Raw genomic sequence first — 18,636 nt, 5'->3', positions numbered from 1 at the left:
ACCCTTCAAAAATTTCTTAGAGGCTCTTTGGGCTTATAATACATGCATGCGTAGGGAAAGAACATTTTTCAAAAACTAGGTGAAAGTGTCTGAGTGTAGTGATGCACAGGAAAGTTTCTAAATAGCCTGTGGGTGTATCTGCAAAGAGGAAATGCATACAGTGTCTGTGGCTATCCACAAAAGTTTGTGCAAGTACTTCCTAGAAGGCCTTTCAAATGCAGTTACTGTGGGAAGAACTCACTACAGGAAACATGGTTTGCTTCTTCTCATTGTTTCAAAGTTTGATCCTACAATGGCTGGAGGGAAAAGATGAACCTGGTAACCTCCACATCCTTTCCCAGCAGATGCAAAGGCAACAACAGCTTCTGGAACTGACAGCATGTGTGCACAGCACTGGGAGCCAGGGCTTGGCACCAGGCAATACACAGCACAGGGTGTGCTGGGGGCAGATGTAGAGCAATGTGCCTCCTGCAATGGTATCTGGGCCCCCTGTCACAGAATCGAAACAGGGCTCTCAACAACTGCTATCTTTGAAAATTGGTATATGCAAGGCATCTTGTTACCACCTGCCATGCAAGATGAATTGTGCAGCACTGAACTGCACCAGACACTTTTCTAATGAGCCTTTTAGTTCCAGGTAGGGTAAAGGTCTCAAGGGTCTTTGCAAGCAAAGCTTTCTTACAGATCTTGCTTGGAGGCCTAGGCCCCCAGCTGCTGATTCAGTTTCTTGGCTTTCTCTCCCCTCAGACTCGGGTGCAGTGTTTGTCTCAGGCATGCTATAGCACTTGTTACTACAGCAGCCCCGCGCCGGGGGCAGGAGCCTGGCAGAACTTCCCAGTGCCTTTCCCACCCTGCAATCAGTCCTGCCTGCTCCGTCTGTGCTTCGGCAGATCTTGTGCTTTGGCTTTCTCTGCATCCAGGAGACAAAGAGGACTCGGCAGAGCAAGCCACTTTTAGCTATTTATTTTTAGCATTGTAGTGATACCAGAAACATGGAAGTAAACAGGAGGTTGTCAAGCTGTTGTAAATAGCATAGGGCTAAACTCATGACACTGAGGAACTCACTGGCTAGGGCGGCTTATTAAGGAGATATTTAACTGTATTTTTCAGGTACTCGATTTCAAGTGTTTATGGAAATGACTATTGTATCTCAATTTCCCATATTTCACCATTTCCCTGCTACACGTCTCTGAGCTCAGCAGAGGCCCCAGCTCCCTGTGCTGTGTGCGGCTGCCACTGCCCTCTCCCGGCTGCAGGATCATGGAATATGCAGCATGCTTATTTTTAGAAACTGAAGAGGTAAATGCTGTTCACTGTTCTGCACAGAAACCCAATCCTGCATGCACACTGCCAGATTTTGAAAATCTTCAGCTTCTAGGAACCCCCAGCCTCCAGAGGGCCTGAAGCAGGTCCCAGGAAGGAAGCAGCACTGAGGAGCAGGGCTCAGCCTGCAGCACAGCAGGATGCTGAGCCATAGTTTTGATGTGAACACTGATTTCAGCCATGTGGAATCACGAACTGTGAGGACAGAGACATCACAGCTGTAATTTCTTCACACTACTTCACCAAGGAGTGCAACATATGTTAAAATTCATGGTTTACCAACAAATAAGGACTGCTTTGTTCCGTAACACTGCTTAAAGTCTCCACTCACAACACCCAAAGTCTCAGACAGATGCTAAGAACAGCAGCTCCTCACTGCATGCCTCAGTGAACTTAGTTCAGACAGTGAATGACAGGTGAGAAGTGTAATAAACATATTGCAAAGTGCAAAGGAAGAAGGTAACAGTGATCACCACCTGCAGCTGCACAAGCCTCATCATCTCAATACTATATCCTTTACTAAAATTAGTTTTTCCTAATGTGCTTAAGGGTAAATGATGGATTCTCTTAGGGAGCTGAAGTATATATTTACTCACAAACTCGATGTGAAAGCATAGCCCTAAAAATCCAGAGATTTTCACATATAAAGGATCAATGAAGAGTAAGGCAGAAATATGTATACCACTTCTATACCACACGGTAAGGAAACAGAATTACTGAATAAAAACGTTTTAACCTCTGAACGCGTGGCTTCTTGGAAACAAAAACAAACAAACAGAAAAAGGACAGTAGCAACAAATTTACTATATTCAGCCTCATTTCCAGCTCATAGATGATTGTGTACTTACTGGGCAGCAATCTTAATATATTTCTTCAGTAGCTGCACACGCTTGCTGAGTTGAGAGCAAAGACAAATCTCAGTGACCACCCAGAACTGAATTTCATTAAATCTTCTTAAAAATAAATCCAGATTTGCTGTGGTCTTTTTGAAATTGTGCCTTCCAAAAGTGTGATAGATCAGTTCCAGCTAGGAAAAAGAAAAGCATTTGGGATTAGTTTTTTTCTTAGAAATCTTATACTTTGGACAGTGGAAAGAAGGTAGAAACAGTAACCAGTAAGTATCTACTTCCTACACTAGCCTGAAACTTGCTCTGCAGTTTACATTTATTGTTGCACCAATTACAAGAACTTTGGTTCCAATCCAACAGTCAATAGCTGAAGCATACTAAAAGCGTAACTATAGATTATGCATAAATAGCTTAATATCTTGAATAAAATGCACTTAAACAGCATGTGTTTGGGGGAAGTTTTATAGAAAAGATGCAAAGATAAAATCAGACAAAGAATGCCTCGTGCTTTCAAAACTTGTAGGCAGTATTTTTGAAAATCAAGATCAGAGATTTGCAGGTACTGAACATACCTACCATACAACGCACCAATTAAACATTTCCTGACAGATCTGAATCTGAATAGATGGACTTTTTTTTTACCTCATGCACACAGTTGAAGAGCTCCCAGTCATAAATTGTCATCTGATGTGCAAGGTCTTTGGAGCTCATCAGCTCAAACGTTCCAACCGTACCAACTGATGGTCCCTCTTGTTCTGGTAACGGTGTCTACAAACAGAAAAAATATTTTAGAAATGCTAAATTACGTGGTTGGAGCATTTCTTCCATAACGTTTTTCTTTGTTTGTTTGTTTGTTTCCAGTGTGACCATTTCCCTGCACCTGCATCTAATAGGAAAACTGAAATTTGCTGTTTTGCACAGGCTGGCATTAGGAAAAGAGAAGTCCTATGCAAAAAATCAGTATCCACTATGCAGAGGATGCTGAGTGAAATTCTAAAATTACTTCAGAGGTACTGTAAGGAAGTAAGAGGGACTGTTGTCAGTATGTTATTATTAGCATTGTTCTAGAATTTGAAGCCAGAAATAATGTGCGTTTTGCTCCTTAAGCATGCTTATTTGTTTAGGAGCATAGGTCTGTTCACAAAGCTTTTGTTATCAATTTCCTCTTTCACATACACAAACAACTGAGTCACAAAGCAGAAGCCAGATACTTTTGTAAATTACTGACCATACCAATGAGAATTATTACACCCACCATATTTCAGAAATCTGCAGTGATTGCAAGATCTTCTGCTCATTTATGTGAGGCATTTAAAACATGCCCATACTTTCTCTTTGTCAGTACCACGATGCACTATTACCTGATTGCAAAACTCCTCATTACGGTAATGAAAATTATAAACACACGGTCTTATAAGAAAGAATTCTTTAAGAAAGAATTCTTTATACCATTCAAGTATAAAGTATTTTCAAAAGACAATTCCATACCATCCAATAAAAGAAATGTGATCTATGGTGTTGCACATAAGCAGATCTTACACTGAAGAGATTTAAAACATGGCTTGAGATCAAGGCACTTTTGAAGTAACCTGCTGTATATATTAAGGTCAACACATTTGAGCCAGCCCCGGCTAAATACTAACAAACAATCTTGCAAGTTCACATGCATTCTGAAATTTCCATTGGGAAAACATCAGTAAAGCTTCTTGCAAGCCCACGTTTTAATTGTTTTGTTTCCAGGAGAGGGCAGTAGAGTTCACTCACAAGTTTCTCTATGTCTTACAAGGTCTTTGTTAGTTAATTGCAGAGCAGGGAATTGTCAACAGGCTCCTTTCTGAGTAGCAACTGAATAGAGTCTCGAAGATTAACAGGCCATATTTACGTACTGTAGCACTAAAATTGAGCTTATTAAATCAACTGTCTTCTATAAAGGAATATTCTATTACCTACAGAAAAAAAAGTGGCTGGATTAATACATCAACAATACACAGTATTGTAGCTTTATTTCTGTTTGAGTTCTTGCTAGGGAAAGCCTTTATGTCAAATACCATCATATACAAATATGATGTTATTTAAATATACATATCATTAAAAATAATTAAACTTACCCACAGACATTATTGCCTTTAAATATCCATCTACAATTTTTTAAATAAAGTATTTAAGTATAACATTATCTTAAAAAAAAAAAAACCTCAGGACAGCCATTAACCTTACAGCCTGGGATTTGCATAAACCCAAAAGTTTCTTCAGTTGAAGACAAAGTATGAATGAAAAATACAGTTATGTGTAGAAAATCTTATTGCGTGGAAATTTGTGGAATAAGACTTCGGGCTTATTTCCCCTATTTGGAGACAAATACAATATAGCTGTTACCATAACAAACACATGTTTTCCAAGACTAGGAAAAAGCACGTAGATGTAAACTCACTGCATACTTGCAAATTTGTCTGACCCAGAACAATATTCACACGGGAACTGCCAAGTGCAATACAAATAAATGCACCCTCATAGGCTGCAGCAAGAAACCAGAATATAAAAGGATTAAATTGGGAGGGAGGAAGGTCATAAGATTTTTGAAGTTGTTTATACCTCTTTGAAAAAATGCAGTTGATAAGGAGATGAATTCTGTCGTGCAGTGCTGAGAGCTTCATATAAGGTGCTGAGTGTTCACCCCGTAGTTCCTATCGAAGCCTGTCCAATTGACAAAGACTAGCACACTGCAGTCCTGTAGCTGCTCAGAGCTCATTGTAGCATTTGGAGCACTTAGACTTGTTTGAGTTGGAAGAGACCTTCAAAGGCAATCTGGTCCAACTCTTCTGCAGGGACACTACAGCTAGATCAGGTTGTTCAGAGCCCTGTTCAGCTGGACTTTAATGTCTCCAAGGCCAGGTAATCTACCACCTCTCTGGGCAACCCGTGCCAGTGCCTTACCACCCTTATTGAAAAAACTTCCTTATGTCCAATCAAAATATCCCCTCCGTTACTTTGAATCCATTTCCCATTGTCCTATCACAACAGACCCTGCTGAAGAGTCTGTTCACTTCTGTATTACAAATTCCCTTTAGATACTGAAAAGCTGCTTTCAGGTCTTCCCAGAACCTTCTCTTCTCCAGGCTGAACAGTCTCAGTTCTCTCAGCCTCACATGGGATGTGTTCCATCCCTCGGATCGTTTTTGTGTCCCTCCTCTGGACCTGCTCCAACAGGTCCACGTCTCTCCTGTACTGAGGACTCCACATCTGGACACAGTACCCCAAGTGAGGTCTCGCCAACACAGAACAGAGGGGCAAGATCATCTCCCCTGCCCTGCTAGCCACAGTTCTTTTGATGCAGCCCAAGATACAATTGTCCTTCTGGGCTGCAAGGGCATGTTGCTGGCTCACGCCCAGCTTACCATCTACCAGAACCCCAAAGTCCTTTGGCAGGGCTGTGCTCTGTTCTTACATTACACCCTCCAGCTTGCACTGATAGTTGAGGTTGCCATGACCCGGGTGCAAGACCCTGCACTTGGATTTGTTGAGACTCATGGGGCTCTCCTGGTCTCTTTGCTCAAGTCCTCTAGATCAATCTGAATGGCATCCCATCCCTCTGGTGCGTTGACTGCACTCAGCTTGGTGTCATCCACAGACTTATTGAGGGTACACTCGATCCCACTGTTGATATAATTGATGAAGATGTTAAAGAGCACTGGTCCCATAACCGACCCCTGAGGGACGCCACTTGTCCCCAATCTCCATCTGGATATTGAGCCATTGACTACCACTCTCGGTATGACCTAACAACCAGTGCCTCATCCACTGAATGGTCCATCCATCAAATCCATTTCATTCCGATTTGGAGAGAAGGATATTATGGCAGACCGTGTCAAAGGCCTTACTGAAGTCCAGATAGATTACATCAGCTTGTCTTCCCTTGTCCACTGACACAGCTACACCATCATGAACAGTGACAAGGTTGGTCAGGCAGGACCTGCCTCTCTTCCATGTGTCTTAGCTTCCTGGAGTATCTTCCATGTGTCTTAGCTTCCTGGAGTATCTGCTCCATGATCTTCCCCAGCACTGAGGTAAGGCTAACAGATTGGCAGTTCCATGGACATCTTTTCTACCCTTTTTTCTACGGCCTTTTTTCCAGTGACCAGGGCCTTCACCTGATCACCATGACTACGTCAGCCACTTCCCCCAGGACTCTGGGATGCATCCAGACTCATAGACTTATGAATATGCAGTTCCTGAGGTAGTCATGAACCTGATCTTCGCATACAGCAGGAGGGGCATCATCCTCCAGTTCTCTCACCTTCTGAATAATCTGCTCAAGGGCTGTGTGTAGAGCAGTCACTAGTGAAGACTGAGGCAAAAAAAGCTCTTCAGTACCTCAGCCTTCTCCTAGTTCGTTGTTACTGGCATGCCTGTACTGCACACTACTGGGGTACGCTCGCCTGGATTTTCCTTTTGCAGTTGACGTATATATTAAAGCCTTGATCCAAGGTAGATAGGCAGCAGAGGAGAAAAGGCACAGAAAGCCAAGACAGTATGCTGCCAAAGGCATGTCTGCACAGACATGCAAAGCCATATGAAAGTACTCAACATTGTACTAATGCAACCTCACTTTAGAGTAGAATGCCTCACACAGGTATCTATTTAGCAGGATTAATTAACCTTGAGGGAGCATCAGAATTTAATAAACTGAACAAGACATATCCCTGCATGGAATTACAGTATGCTGTATGTGCATTCCCTGGTTACTAAATTGAACTCAGCAGCAAAGCACAGATTTTACCATATCTATAAAAGAAATCAGGCATACATAGTAAGTGGCTTGTTAAAGGCACACAGGAGGCTGAAACAAGGGTAGGAGTAACAGAGTTCATGCTGACATGACTTGGCAATGACATTTGTTTTTAATGAAATAAAAGGAACAAAAAGTACAGTCAAATCAAACCCTGTAAAAGCAGACCCCATGAGATTGTTAGAATAGCTGTATAAACTGTAAGTACTTATAAGCAATTTTTCTCAAAAAAAAAAAAAAAAAAAAAAAAGACGTTCTAGGAGGAATATGTTCTGTGATTCTAGTTAGAATCAGAGATTTTGAGTATTTACTGGGGCTCAGATAGAGAAGATTCTAAGGAATTTACTGTCAGAACCAAGTCTTCATAATGCAATTGCAAACATCTGTATTCTCTAATACATCCTTGTGGCCACCAGGAGTTAATTTTGTAATCAGGAATTACTGTTTGTATTGGTGATAATATTCAGCTCTTCCTACATGCTCAGCATGACACAGAGAATACTGGAATCAAGTTCTGTCAGGTGGATCAAGTGGATTTCTGCTCTAGTTAAGGAAATGATTACATGACTCCATTTTCATTTCACGGCTCGTCCCATAGAACTATTACAAGTCCTTCATTGTGAGTATTTCCACTAGTTTCTACCCAAAGCATTGATAATACAAAAAATACCAAGCATTCAAATTAACTGAGGAGCTGAACTTTCTGAGCACTGCATACATACATACCAGTGAATCAAACTGGTCACGTGGGCAAGCAAAGAGTCGTCCATTAACACTGAGAGTTGTAAACACTGAAACATCATGAGGCTTGAGCACGACTTTTTCTGTAAACATGAAATGGAAGACTTCATTAAATATTTGCAGAATTGACAGCAGGACTGACCCAGCTGCAAAAATCAGCGTTCTGGGAACAAATTTTACAGTCAACCAATGTATGTCCAGGACAGAACTAGATGGCAATAAGGTCCTCTTTGTGAAGAAACATCAGAAGCTCAGCCCCAGCGAGTCTCATTTGGAAGTGGCATCAAGAACCAAAATCTTGGCCTCAATCTGTGCAGGAAGTTTAAGAGAAGTCTGACATCTCTAGGAACTACTTGCAAAAATCTAGCAATCATTACAACTCTTCATTTTTGTCTGAGCTTTAAGCATGTGGAGAGCTGTTCCTGCTAGAAATTTCCCTGGAACATAACTGCATAAGAAGGTGATGAAATGTAACTGTATTCAGATCTCATTGCAGCAGTTCTAAAAGAACATCACATTGCAGGTAAAGAAAAGATAATGAGGTAACTTACAAAAATCTCTGTCAGAGAGAGATTTGGCTGTCAGCAAATCTGACAATAAAAAATTGCTGCAACTGCAAAAACAAGAGCTGCCTGGTGTCAGTCCTCAGGAAGTGAATGTTTTTGGCAGGCATCACTGTCTACAAAAATGCCTTCCGAAACAGCTCTCATTAGCGCTGCATGTCCTCACAATCATACTCAACCAGAGCACTTTAGCAAGGCTAATTCTCCAGCAGAACCCACCTTGAGGTCACTCTCCCATTTCTACAGCCTACAGTAGGGGGCTGACTCTTGACCCTTTGCCAACACCAGGTCAGTGGGCTTGGCACCAAGATGCTAAATGGAGGTCAGACTGACATGGACCAATATGGGATTGTCAGCACTGCAGCATTTTTTGCTGCTTCTGATTCTTCATCTAAACTGACATCCATGTTTACCTCATATTTCTGCTGTTAAGAAAACTGAAAGTTCTACACTGAAGGGAACTTGGGGTAGCTCTATTCAGATACATGCAGATACACAGCTGCTCATTTTCCCTGTATGCCATGTGAGCTGCAGTCTGTGCCTGCAGCACGGACAGGACTTGCCTCAGACATAGCTTGTACTAGCTGAACGTGCATACGGTAATAAAGCCACGACTGAATTAGTCTTGCTTTTCAATCCCTCCTGACCTTCTCTTTCACTATGAGAAACATTTAACATAATGGAAATGCAGTACCTCCTCCTGAACTCATCTTTACTATGATGAGGCCTTCTCCAGAACCCAGCTTGTCTGCTACTGCGCTGATCACTTCCTTCACAGACGAAGACACCGGCACGCGGATAGTGGTATAAGTTTGGTCTATGCAGTACACCTTAAAAAGAACTGGAGAAAAACCATTCCATGATGTATGCCACGTGTAACAATCACAGAGATGTTATTGCGCAAACTACTTTCACTTTGTTAACCATTGCTCACAAATGAAAGAACAAAAGCAAAAACAAGTCATTACTGTTTTGCTAATTCCCCATTCTTCAGACATTCTACAATTTCTAGCCTAGAAATCTCTGACTTCCTAGAGCTTTTAGTAAAACACGAAGTACTCCCATTTTAGTACTGCTATGCTACTTATGGATGCTAGTTTCACCTGGTACTTTATTATGTCCCAGATATTATAATAGTACAGATATTATAATAGTATAATTGCTTTCAGGAGTCAGAAAAACTCTCTTAATTACAGTAAAATACTTTTCATTTCACAAAATAGGTTTGAAAATAAAGTTGAGGTTACAACCAGAACTAAAACTGTACTGCAGTAATTTTTTTACAGGCAAGTATGTTTCTGACACAGGAATACTGTAGACAGTGAAGAAAAATTCATTAAAACTTGAGTGTACAATACACATTGGCTCACATGCTTATACACAAACCTAGGAGTCAATACGATAGAACATTAGGCTGAAAAAAGCAAGGCAGCATGCCGTGACATGAATTTAAGATAGAAGGTAGCAAAATACTCCCTCAGCTGAGCTGTCAAGCCAAGCTAAGGAGTCTCAGGAGTTATGGTTGTCTACATATTTTCAAGGCTCGCTTTGCTGCCAGCACTACAAATGAGAAAGGTACAGTCATATGAAAGCAGCAGTTAATTTCTGTCCCTACAGACAGGAGAAGTAGTACTTTCAGTGCTGTAGCAATTGTTCTGCTCTTTGTAGACATAGAAGAAACACTGAGATGAACAACAGGAACTGGATGCATGGCAGGATTTCTGCTGTTCATATATATTTACCTCCTGCTTTTGAAATGCCATTGGCTTTCTCAGATAAATGACTTTGCATTTTGTTCCCTTATTTTTACCATTGTGCAGTAGCAAGAGCTACCCCTTAAGTTCAAACGTTCTGTAGCAGAAGGTATTTTTTGTGATGAAGATGCACCAGAACAACGAGGGACTGACCCAGGCAGTTGCAAAGAAATCCCCATATATATTAGTTTTAAAGAATGCATATTTGGTTTACACTGAACAGATCTCAGGATATTGTTATATAGAAGTGCTTTTTCCTGCCTAAAGTGAATGACAACTTGAAAAGCCAGTACAACTGAAAATGACAGTCTAACACACTGCTGTAAATTTTACCTTGATCTCTCCACAGAGTCACACAATACCAATAGGGCAAAAGAGCAGATTCCGTTTTCTAGGCTGTGTGCCACACGGCAGAGCTCCAGGGAATGATTATCTGCTCCACTCACATCTCACAAAGGAGCATTTCTGGTGAAACAGCTGTACGTATTAGCTCAAACTATACAGAAGAGAAAGGGACTCAAACATGACCTTCAGCATCGAATACTTATTGCACTGACACTACCTACATGGACACTGTCTGTATTGGTTCTTGCCTGTTTTGTCCATCCCGTTTTAAGGGTTGCTACATTCTTCCTCTGAGGAAGCACAGTGCTTTATAGCACACAGATGAGAAAAGATCAGGAGTATTTCAAAGCAACGATGGAGAATGTTGGTTCAGAAAATGCAAAGTTTGCTTCAGGCCAGACTTCTAAACTGCCAGTGCTTTTGTTAATTTTCAGACCCTTTGCTTTCAGAGAGGCAACTTTACTGCAAGTCCCAGGGCTCAAGAAGACTCTTCAGAGAAGGAACTCACCTTCATCGCTGCCCCTGATAGGTTGGCGTTTCTGTGTTCTGTCATCACTTGTGTTAAACAGCTGCAGAAGAACTTTGTGCTGAAAATTAATCACCAGGATTCACATTATGGCAAGAATAAACATTAGGGTATAGATCTGAATTTAAAAAAGATCAATGGCCGGAAAAAGGGTAGCAATGCAAAATTTGACACAAAGTTAAAAGTTATATCTGAACGTCTTGTTTTAATAAATCCCAAATTACTAAAGAGAAGATGCTTACAAGTTTGCCATCCTAAAGCTTTTATTTAGGAAACAGAAATAAATTATCTTACCTTCTTTTGTGGTGCTTTAGGTTCCTCAGCTCTATAAAATTTAAAATACAGTACGTATCATTAGATATTGCCTAAAAGATTTTGTGCACAAAGCACAAAGAACACAGACCACTTGTCAAACTAGAGTATCAACACCTTCTTGTTTGTATTTAGGAAAGAAGACTAGATGATACTACAGGTAAGCTATATCACAACAAAGGCACAGAAAATACTACACGAAGTTCACGCAAGCACGCAGTATAGTTTCAATGGTGTATACATAATTTCTTATTCCTTCTGTCAACCCTTCCATGAGGCAGTCTGGTGTATGCAAGAATTACATGGAAAGATGGGGTCACAGGCATTCATCCAAACATGTCTGCATGAAAACATTCAGTCTGCAGCGACTGAGTGCCATTCACAAAACACACTTTTAAAAGATATAAGAAATAATTTTCTTCATCTATTTCCTGGGAAAAAGAGCAACAAACAAGAAAGAAGGAAACGTAATTTTTTGCTTACACTTGCTTTACAATTTTCTCTAGCTCTGGAAGTTGCTCCTTTAGTGCTGCAATCATTCTGGTATCATCCGACACAGATACATAAAATTCCTGTAAATGACATAGAATACTCTTTAAATAACTATAGGGGTAAATGGGCAGTACTAAGGATAGAGGCTTATGAGATGACATCTGATAGTTTAATGATAATAAAGAACGCTAATCTAGACATAAGTATTTACTTATACTACTGTTCAGCCACTCACTGCTTGTGCAAATACTGCATTTTCAGATTATCAAGGAGAAAAGAAAGAAGATTCACAATTAATGTGGCACAACAACTGGTGTTTTTTGTTTTTTTGTTTTTGTAGGCTAATGATTTTTTTAAAAAACCATTCTTCCCTTATCACTGTTATTGATAGTAAAAGCAATTTCTTTCATTTTTCTTAAAAACCAAAACATAAAATCACCCAGCAATCTTGACCATGCTTACTAGCATAAGCCCATCTCCCGTCTAATCTTCAATTTCTATTACTGTACTATTTTCAGTCATGGCTTTGAATTCCTCTCTTCAGCACAATCCTGGATTCTGGCTTCTATACTTTGTATTCCACTTTTTTCTGAGGTGCTCATGATCTCTTCTTAGGCAAAATGTGGAACCAGTGCACCACACACATTCTCCATGATATGGAGCACTTGAAACCTTGTTCTACTTAAAATCTTTTCCGCAGTTGACTTCTGTGACCTTGTCTTCCCTTTACTGTCTTCCTGCCTTTGATCCTGCTTTCAACATCTTCATTCAGAGAATTATTTTCATTCAGATCCATATTTTGGGAAGACTTATCTCCACCCATGTTTTACTTCTCCCTTTCTTGAACACTGTCATTGATTAATTGCTCTTCTGTGCTAATTAAACTATCATCCTCATGGCGGCAACCAATAATCTGCCTTTGTGCTCCAGATCTGTTTGGTTTAGTTCAGTATAAATCTGTAGAAGAATTTAAACATTAACCAAAGCTCACTGTAGCTTAGACAATGCCCACCAAAAAAAGCAACTTAACGTATTCTTGTTCAACAGTCTACCCATGCAGAACTTTCAATAGGATGTGCAACTCCAGCAGATAATTTCAGAGATCCAACAATAGCTCAAATGCTGCTGTTCTGTGTATACTGACTGCGGCTAAAAAACAATTAAACACAGTTATGAGTTTCACTCTGAAGTGATCCACTTCTCTTTACTTTGTACCAGAGTTCAACATGTTCTGAACAGGCTTTCAACTTATCTTGCTATGTAAATACTTTCCAGTACACCTTTTACCTCCAAAAAGGCCATTGCTGCTTCATCCTCTTGTAGCAAATCTCCATATAAAGCAGCCCACTGAAGAACCAGTCGAATGACTCGCCTTTTATTGTTGAGAGAATAATCCATTTTCTCTTGCTCTGTACCCTGGGAAGGCTGGGCATGATAAGTGCCATGGTGTCAAGGAAAATGATCAGTGATTGAAAGTATCAGAACCAGTATGATTTTACAAACAAGTGAATTCCAACAACCCATTTGCAGTGTGTTCAAATGTAACTTTCCACTATATACTTTTGATTTCTGACTGTTGCTAGCATAAAGGTTTGTGAAACTTTAATACTCATACTAAAAAGTAAGAAGACAGTGAGGTCACTAAACAGAGCAGGAATGAACAGTGCCGCCACAGAGAAAGTTGCTGTGGAGGAACAGAACAGAAATGACATTTGGAATAACAGAGAGCAGAATTAATGGTTAAGACTGAAGAAGGATGTTCTTTCCTGTGCTTCTTTGGAGGCTGTGGCAGAAAAATGTCACTTTGTATTCATACACAATTCCAGTATGATTCTGGAGTGAAACACCAGTGCCATATCTTTTATTTACAGAAGCTACCATAAAGCAGGGTGAACCTCAATCCCCTTATAGTAGGAGAACCTAGTTCACAGGCTTAACTGACCACAGACATGGTCTAAGAGAATAAATTTTGTAGCATATTTTCTTCTTATATATGAAGAAATCATAGTTTCCATTCTAACAACAATTACAGGATATTTGGGAAACAACACTTTGTGACAGTTATTTTGTAAGGGACAGTAAGAAAAGCTGGGAAACACTTAACTGATCTTTTTCATGCTGAAGTGTCTGCATTACAAAAATTGTGAGGTTCAGTATCCTTTCAAGCTGCAATTTCCATTGCTCAAATAAAAGATTTTAAAATATTAATTAGAAAATGTGAATATTAATTAGAAAAAAAAAGTATCTAAGACATATATTTTAAGCTTCTTATTTATAATTATAACAAGATTACTGCTGTTTTCTCTAACAAATGTTAACATACATTGTACTAATAAAATGCTATGGGAAAAAGTATCTGTTAACTCACACTTTACAAATGATCCTCCAGCCCCAAATCCCTGCAGAGATTCGACATGATACAGGGGTTATTGGGGCACACACTTGACTGACAAACTTTCAGACATTTGCATTTTAATTTCATTCAGAAAGGCTTCAAATGACTAGGGAACTAAACATGTCAGTGTATTTATGGGAGTAAGTAAGCCGAAGGGTCATAAGTAAATAATATATTGTAAGCTATGTGCTCTAATGTCTCAGGGAGCAAGTTTAATATTCCACTGAGTCATTTCTCTCATGTCATTTTTACTTTTCAAACACTGCAATTATTTCACGTGTTTTTACTTTCTTATTAACTGACTCACCACAGGCACTGGTAATTTTTCTGTATTTTTACTGCTCATTTTTATTAATTGCTCTTTTATTAACATTATCACAGGGAAAGTCAGTGAAGGGTTCTCCCATTTTTATGGGACCCACAGGACACAGATTCAATGCAGATTACAATCAGAAGTAAAATATCATGTCTTCTTGCAGTGTCAGATAATTGTAAAATATTTATCAACACCAACATAGTTTTATACACATATACCCAATTCTGTCTAACACATACTAGGAAATTATATCAATTCTCACATCTGTTCCTCTCCGTGTGGGAACATTTAGCTGGACTGGAAGCTCTGTAAAATCAGCACCTGTTACTGCAGTGGAACGCAAACTATTTTGCTGGCACAGTGGCAAAGGAAATTCACTAAACCTTCGTAAGAAAACATGCTAAAGGACTATTGCCTACAAAAAGTAAAAGAGTGTTTGAAAGTATTTAGACAATGGCCCTTAAAAGATGAAAACTTACACACGTGATCACAGGCTTGTTCTACCCCAAGAGCACTTCCCTAACTGTACTTTTGGAAGTATTCCTCTACATCAAGTTTTATTTTGTGACTTATCTTCCTTCCTTCTGACAAGCTGTAGCTCTGACAATTTTCCATTTCTGTACAGTAAAGAGGGAAGGAGTCTTGATCTAACAGACAGGATGCATGCTTATTACACGATCGAGGACCAAAGGAGCATTTTCTTTGCTTTCCAATTAATAAAGAAATATGTGATTCTTTAAAATTGAAGCATCCATACACATTAGTGATTAAAAATGAGCTGTACCAAGGGGCAGCACAGCACTGAGTTAGGAGCAACCTATATCGTTAATTAAACAAAAAGGTGCACCCATTCATTCCTTTCAGTCTTGAAGGACATACAGATGACCAAACACAGATGACCTTTTCTTCCAAAAGGAAGAAAAAAAACCCAAAATGTGTACCCTGTACTATACTTGAAAGCACTATAATGTTTTAGCTCCACTCATACCTGCATGCTGCCATCTAAAATAGTAGCCAACGTGGGTGTAAGAAAATAGTCTTTCATTGATTCAAAATTGGGAGTTGTAGCAAAAACAGTATCTCTGACTGAATCACTTTTCTTATTTCTCTTTTACCATTTTAATTTCCTCGCTGAGCATAAATAACCTCTCTTCAGTCTCACAGTGCCAGAAAACATTTTTGTACCGTGATTCTGCTCAAAAAAGATGAGCTTTGTTAGCAACCTTTCAACTCTAACAATAAATTTCAATGGTACAATCAACAGAGCACAGTTTGATTTTCCACATTCAAAATGGACCAAAATAAACAATAATTCAGCACTAGGAAAAGCTGACACTAAAGCAGTGGGACACTAGCTACTTTCAGCCCCTTCTCTTCCTCCTACCTGAAAAGGAATTAGCTTGATGCTTGCCATGACCCACTAAACAGCATACTGGTCTTAGCCTCTCTGGAATAGATTTCATAATAAGTGAATGTCTATCTTCAGAAAAGCCTTTCCCCTATGAACAATGAGGTGCATTTTCTTATGCGTCTTATTTTCCTAATTACTGGATATCAGAGGTATACTATTATAATGAAGGACAGACAAGCTTGGATCTCAAATGGACTGACTGACTAACAGACAACCTAGACAAGTCTGGGAAAAAAAAAAAAAAAAAAAAAAAAAAAACTGCTGTCCTTTTCTTTTCTTTTACCTCTTCTTAAAGCTGTCAGCAACAGCACTTCATAATATTTTTGCTATCTAAAACTATGGAGTTTTGGAAAATGTGTTTGTTGCAGGTGTATGAACAATTTTCTATAGACCAGTTTTGTAGGTCCAAAGGTTTTCGAAGCAATTACTGTCCTTGCTAGTAGTAACACAAATGAATTCTCTAGCTTGCCAGACAAGACACGATGCTCTATTTTGTGGTTTCAGGATGTTAGCTTTCCCAGATGTCACTTGCCCTGCTGAGCTTCAAGAAGTGCATACTTTCACACCAATCTGATTCAAAAAAAAACAAAAAACCACCAGCAAATTGAAGTTATACCTCTTGTCAAAAATCTATAAAACAAAACATTTTATGTTTATTTAATGCCCGCCATCACTTGATTCCTTCAAGTCACTACACACAAGCAAAACTTTTCAGCCTCCCGCAGCTCTCTGAATGACACGTCTTGCCAGTAGCTCATGGATGGAAATTTTACAGATGCCTTCTACATAAGACAAAGATAGTATGAGAATGATTTCAACTCCTGATGGTATATAACTGTGTTTTCTACTAAGTATTCACATTCAATTCAGATTTTTTGTAGTTTGTTAAAGCTTCCTATAAAATATTATATATTATTGTTCATAGACATATTATGACAGTGCCGAGGAACCACTTACTCACTGTTCTAATAGTTCAGGCACTCTTTTGCTTGAGACAGTTTGTGGCTTGTAACCTGTAAAGTGGGCCACAGAAATCACTAAAACACAGTACTTTTAGTTTAAATCTTAGTGCGGTGGTTTTGCAAAAATCAAGAAAAACAGAAAGAGGAAGGATAAAGGAGGGCTGATCTAAACTTGTGCATAATTTTACTTATAGAATCATAGAATTGTTTGGGCTGGAAGGGACACCTTTCCCTAGACCAAGCTGGCCAACTAACCTGGCCTTGAACAGCTATCCGGTGAAGGGAAAGCAGGTTTCTTTTCCTTGGTATAACAATAACCCAGGAAAGATACAATCACCATGTTCCAGGCCTGCATCGCATCATGGCTGTATGCTACCCATTTTAGACTTGTTGAACTATAAGACAAGCTGTCAGTCAGACACTGAGAACCCACCAACAAGGCAACAAGGCACAGCCTCCATGAAATGCAATTTGATTCTTGAGAGGGAAAAGCTTGTGTTCCATCAATGGCATGGAAAGCTGTAAAAGGAAAATAACTTATCCGTAACAAAAGGATATTGTGCCATCAAGGCTGGGCAGAGCTGACTATTTGGCATAAAAACACAGTGCATCATAATAAAATCATTTAAAACAGAATCTGTGAAAAGAAAAGAAAGAAAATAGCAAATTGAGCATTTGGGGGAACACAAGAATGAGGCTTCTTTAAGTGAAAAAACCTTATTAGTTCTTGGTAGATAATAAAGGTGTCATTTTGCACTTTGTAGACATTAAGTATGAAAATATAAATGAATCAATATGTGCTGAAATATTAATCTTTTACTCATTTGTTTGGATTTAATTGCATTTATGTTAAGAGGTTTCTGCCTGTGTCAAAAGAAAGTTTGGCCCAGCATAAAGAAAACAAACTAGAATAGTCTGTACAAAAATGAAACATTTGGGTATATTCCTCCTGAAGAGTGTAGAGATCTAGAGGAGTCACTTATACAGTGCAACTTTTCAGGTAAAAGAAACACTTCAAAATGCTGTAAGCAAGTGATGTCAGAGAAAATACGGTGAGATAATTGCAGCCTGACGTTGCACCATTGCCTCATTGTAATTCATATTTGAAAATCTCTCAGTTGACAAAGCATCTCCAGAATGGTGGGACTTTTTCTTGCATAATACACAGGATAAGATGAATTTTAATTATTCTTAAATTAAGGGACTGCAAAAATCAAAACCGAGATTTTCTAGCTGTCTGAACTCCTATAACCTAAAAATAGCCTGGCTTGTGAATTGTGACATTTTTGTCCCATGGGATGCGTGTATAATCTTGTCACTGGATTGTAAGAGTCAAAGTTTGAAAGGATTCGAAAAACAATTTAGTTAAGAAAAACGTATAAAATACAGGCATAGTATGAACAGTGAAGTTGCTATTACATACTTTCGGATTTAAAGAGGAGCATTCTGCCTGTAATCCTAATAATTAGGTATCTATGAGAAGTATAATTGTTATTCTTAAAAGTGATTAAAACATACAGCGTAGAAGGATTTCTGTAATCTTTCAATTCTTCCACTACTTATGGTCCACTGTACATGTCTCTCCAGTACGCTGAGGTCAGTAACAGACTAGCTGAGGATTAACAGCTTTGAATATATACTTTTTAGACATCTGCAATGTCAAAAAACTTGCTAAAGCAATATCCTGCAGCTTAACATAAAAGTCTCTGCATCACTTTATCGTAATAAGGATTATTTTTGTTCCTGAATCTCTTTTTTTCTCCTAAATTAGAGTACTTACTGATAGTAAAGCAGTAAATATTTCTATCCTTAGAGGTAAATTCGCTGTTCTCTTTACACTAATGAAAAGCATCCTAGTAAGT

At 39.1% G+C, this 18,636-nt stretch overlaps 1 protein-coding gene across 5 annotated transcripts in view; it reads right to left on the bottom strand.

The window, feature by feature from the left end:
- Window positions 1-18,636, bottom strand: part of RAPGEF4 (Rap guanine nucleotide exchange factor 4) — a 141,162-nt gene that overhangs the window by 16,091 nt on the left and 106,435 nt on the right. For all 5 annotated transcript variants that reach the window (XM_052675641.1, XM_052675642.1, XM_052675645.1 and 2 more), the window contains 9 exons: window positions 17,333-17,411; window positions 12,978-13,128; window positions 11,682-11,770; window positions 11,181-11,211; window positions 10,869-10,947; window positions 8,956-9,102; window positions 7,684-7,781; window positions 2,814-2,939; window positions 2,172-2,350 (listed from right to left, as the gene is read on the bottom strand). In XM_052675641.1, coding sequence (XP_052531601.1) covers window positions 2,172-2,350; window positions 2,814-2,939; window positions 7,684-7,781; window positions 8,956-9,102; window positions 10,869-10,947; window positions 11,181-11,211; window positions 11,682-11,770; window positions 12,978-13,128; window positions 17,333-17,411 — 979 coding nt within the window. The remainder of the gene's footprint in view (window positions 1-2,171; window positions 2,351-2,813; window positions 2,940-7,683; window positions 7,782-8,955; window positions 9,103-10,868; window positions 10,948-11,180; window positions 11,212-11,681; window positions 11,771-12,977; window positions 13,129-17,332; window positions 17,412-18,636) is intronic.

This window comes from Tympanuchus pallidicinctus, unplaced genomic scaffold (genome assembly GCF_026119805.1).
Source record: "Tympanuchus pallidicinctus isolate F22 unplaced genomic scaffold, pur_lepc_1.0 scaffold15, whole genome shotgun sequence".
NCBI classification, from domain to species: domain Eukaryota; kingdom Metazoa; phylum Chordata; class Aves; order Galliformes; family Phasianidae; genus Tympanuchus; species Tympanuchus pallidicinctus.
This window is presented reverse-complemented; position numbering and strand designations above follow the sequence as displayed.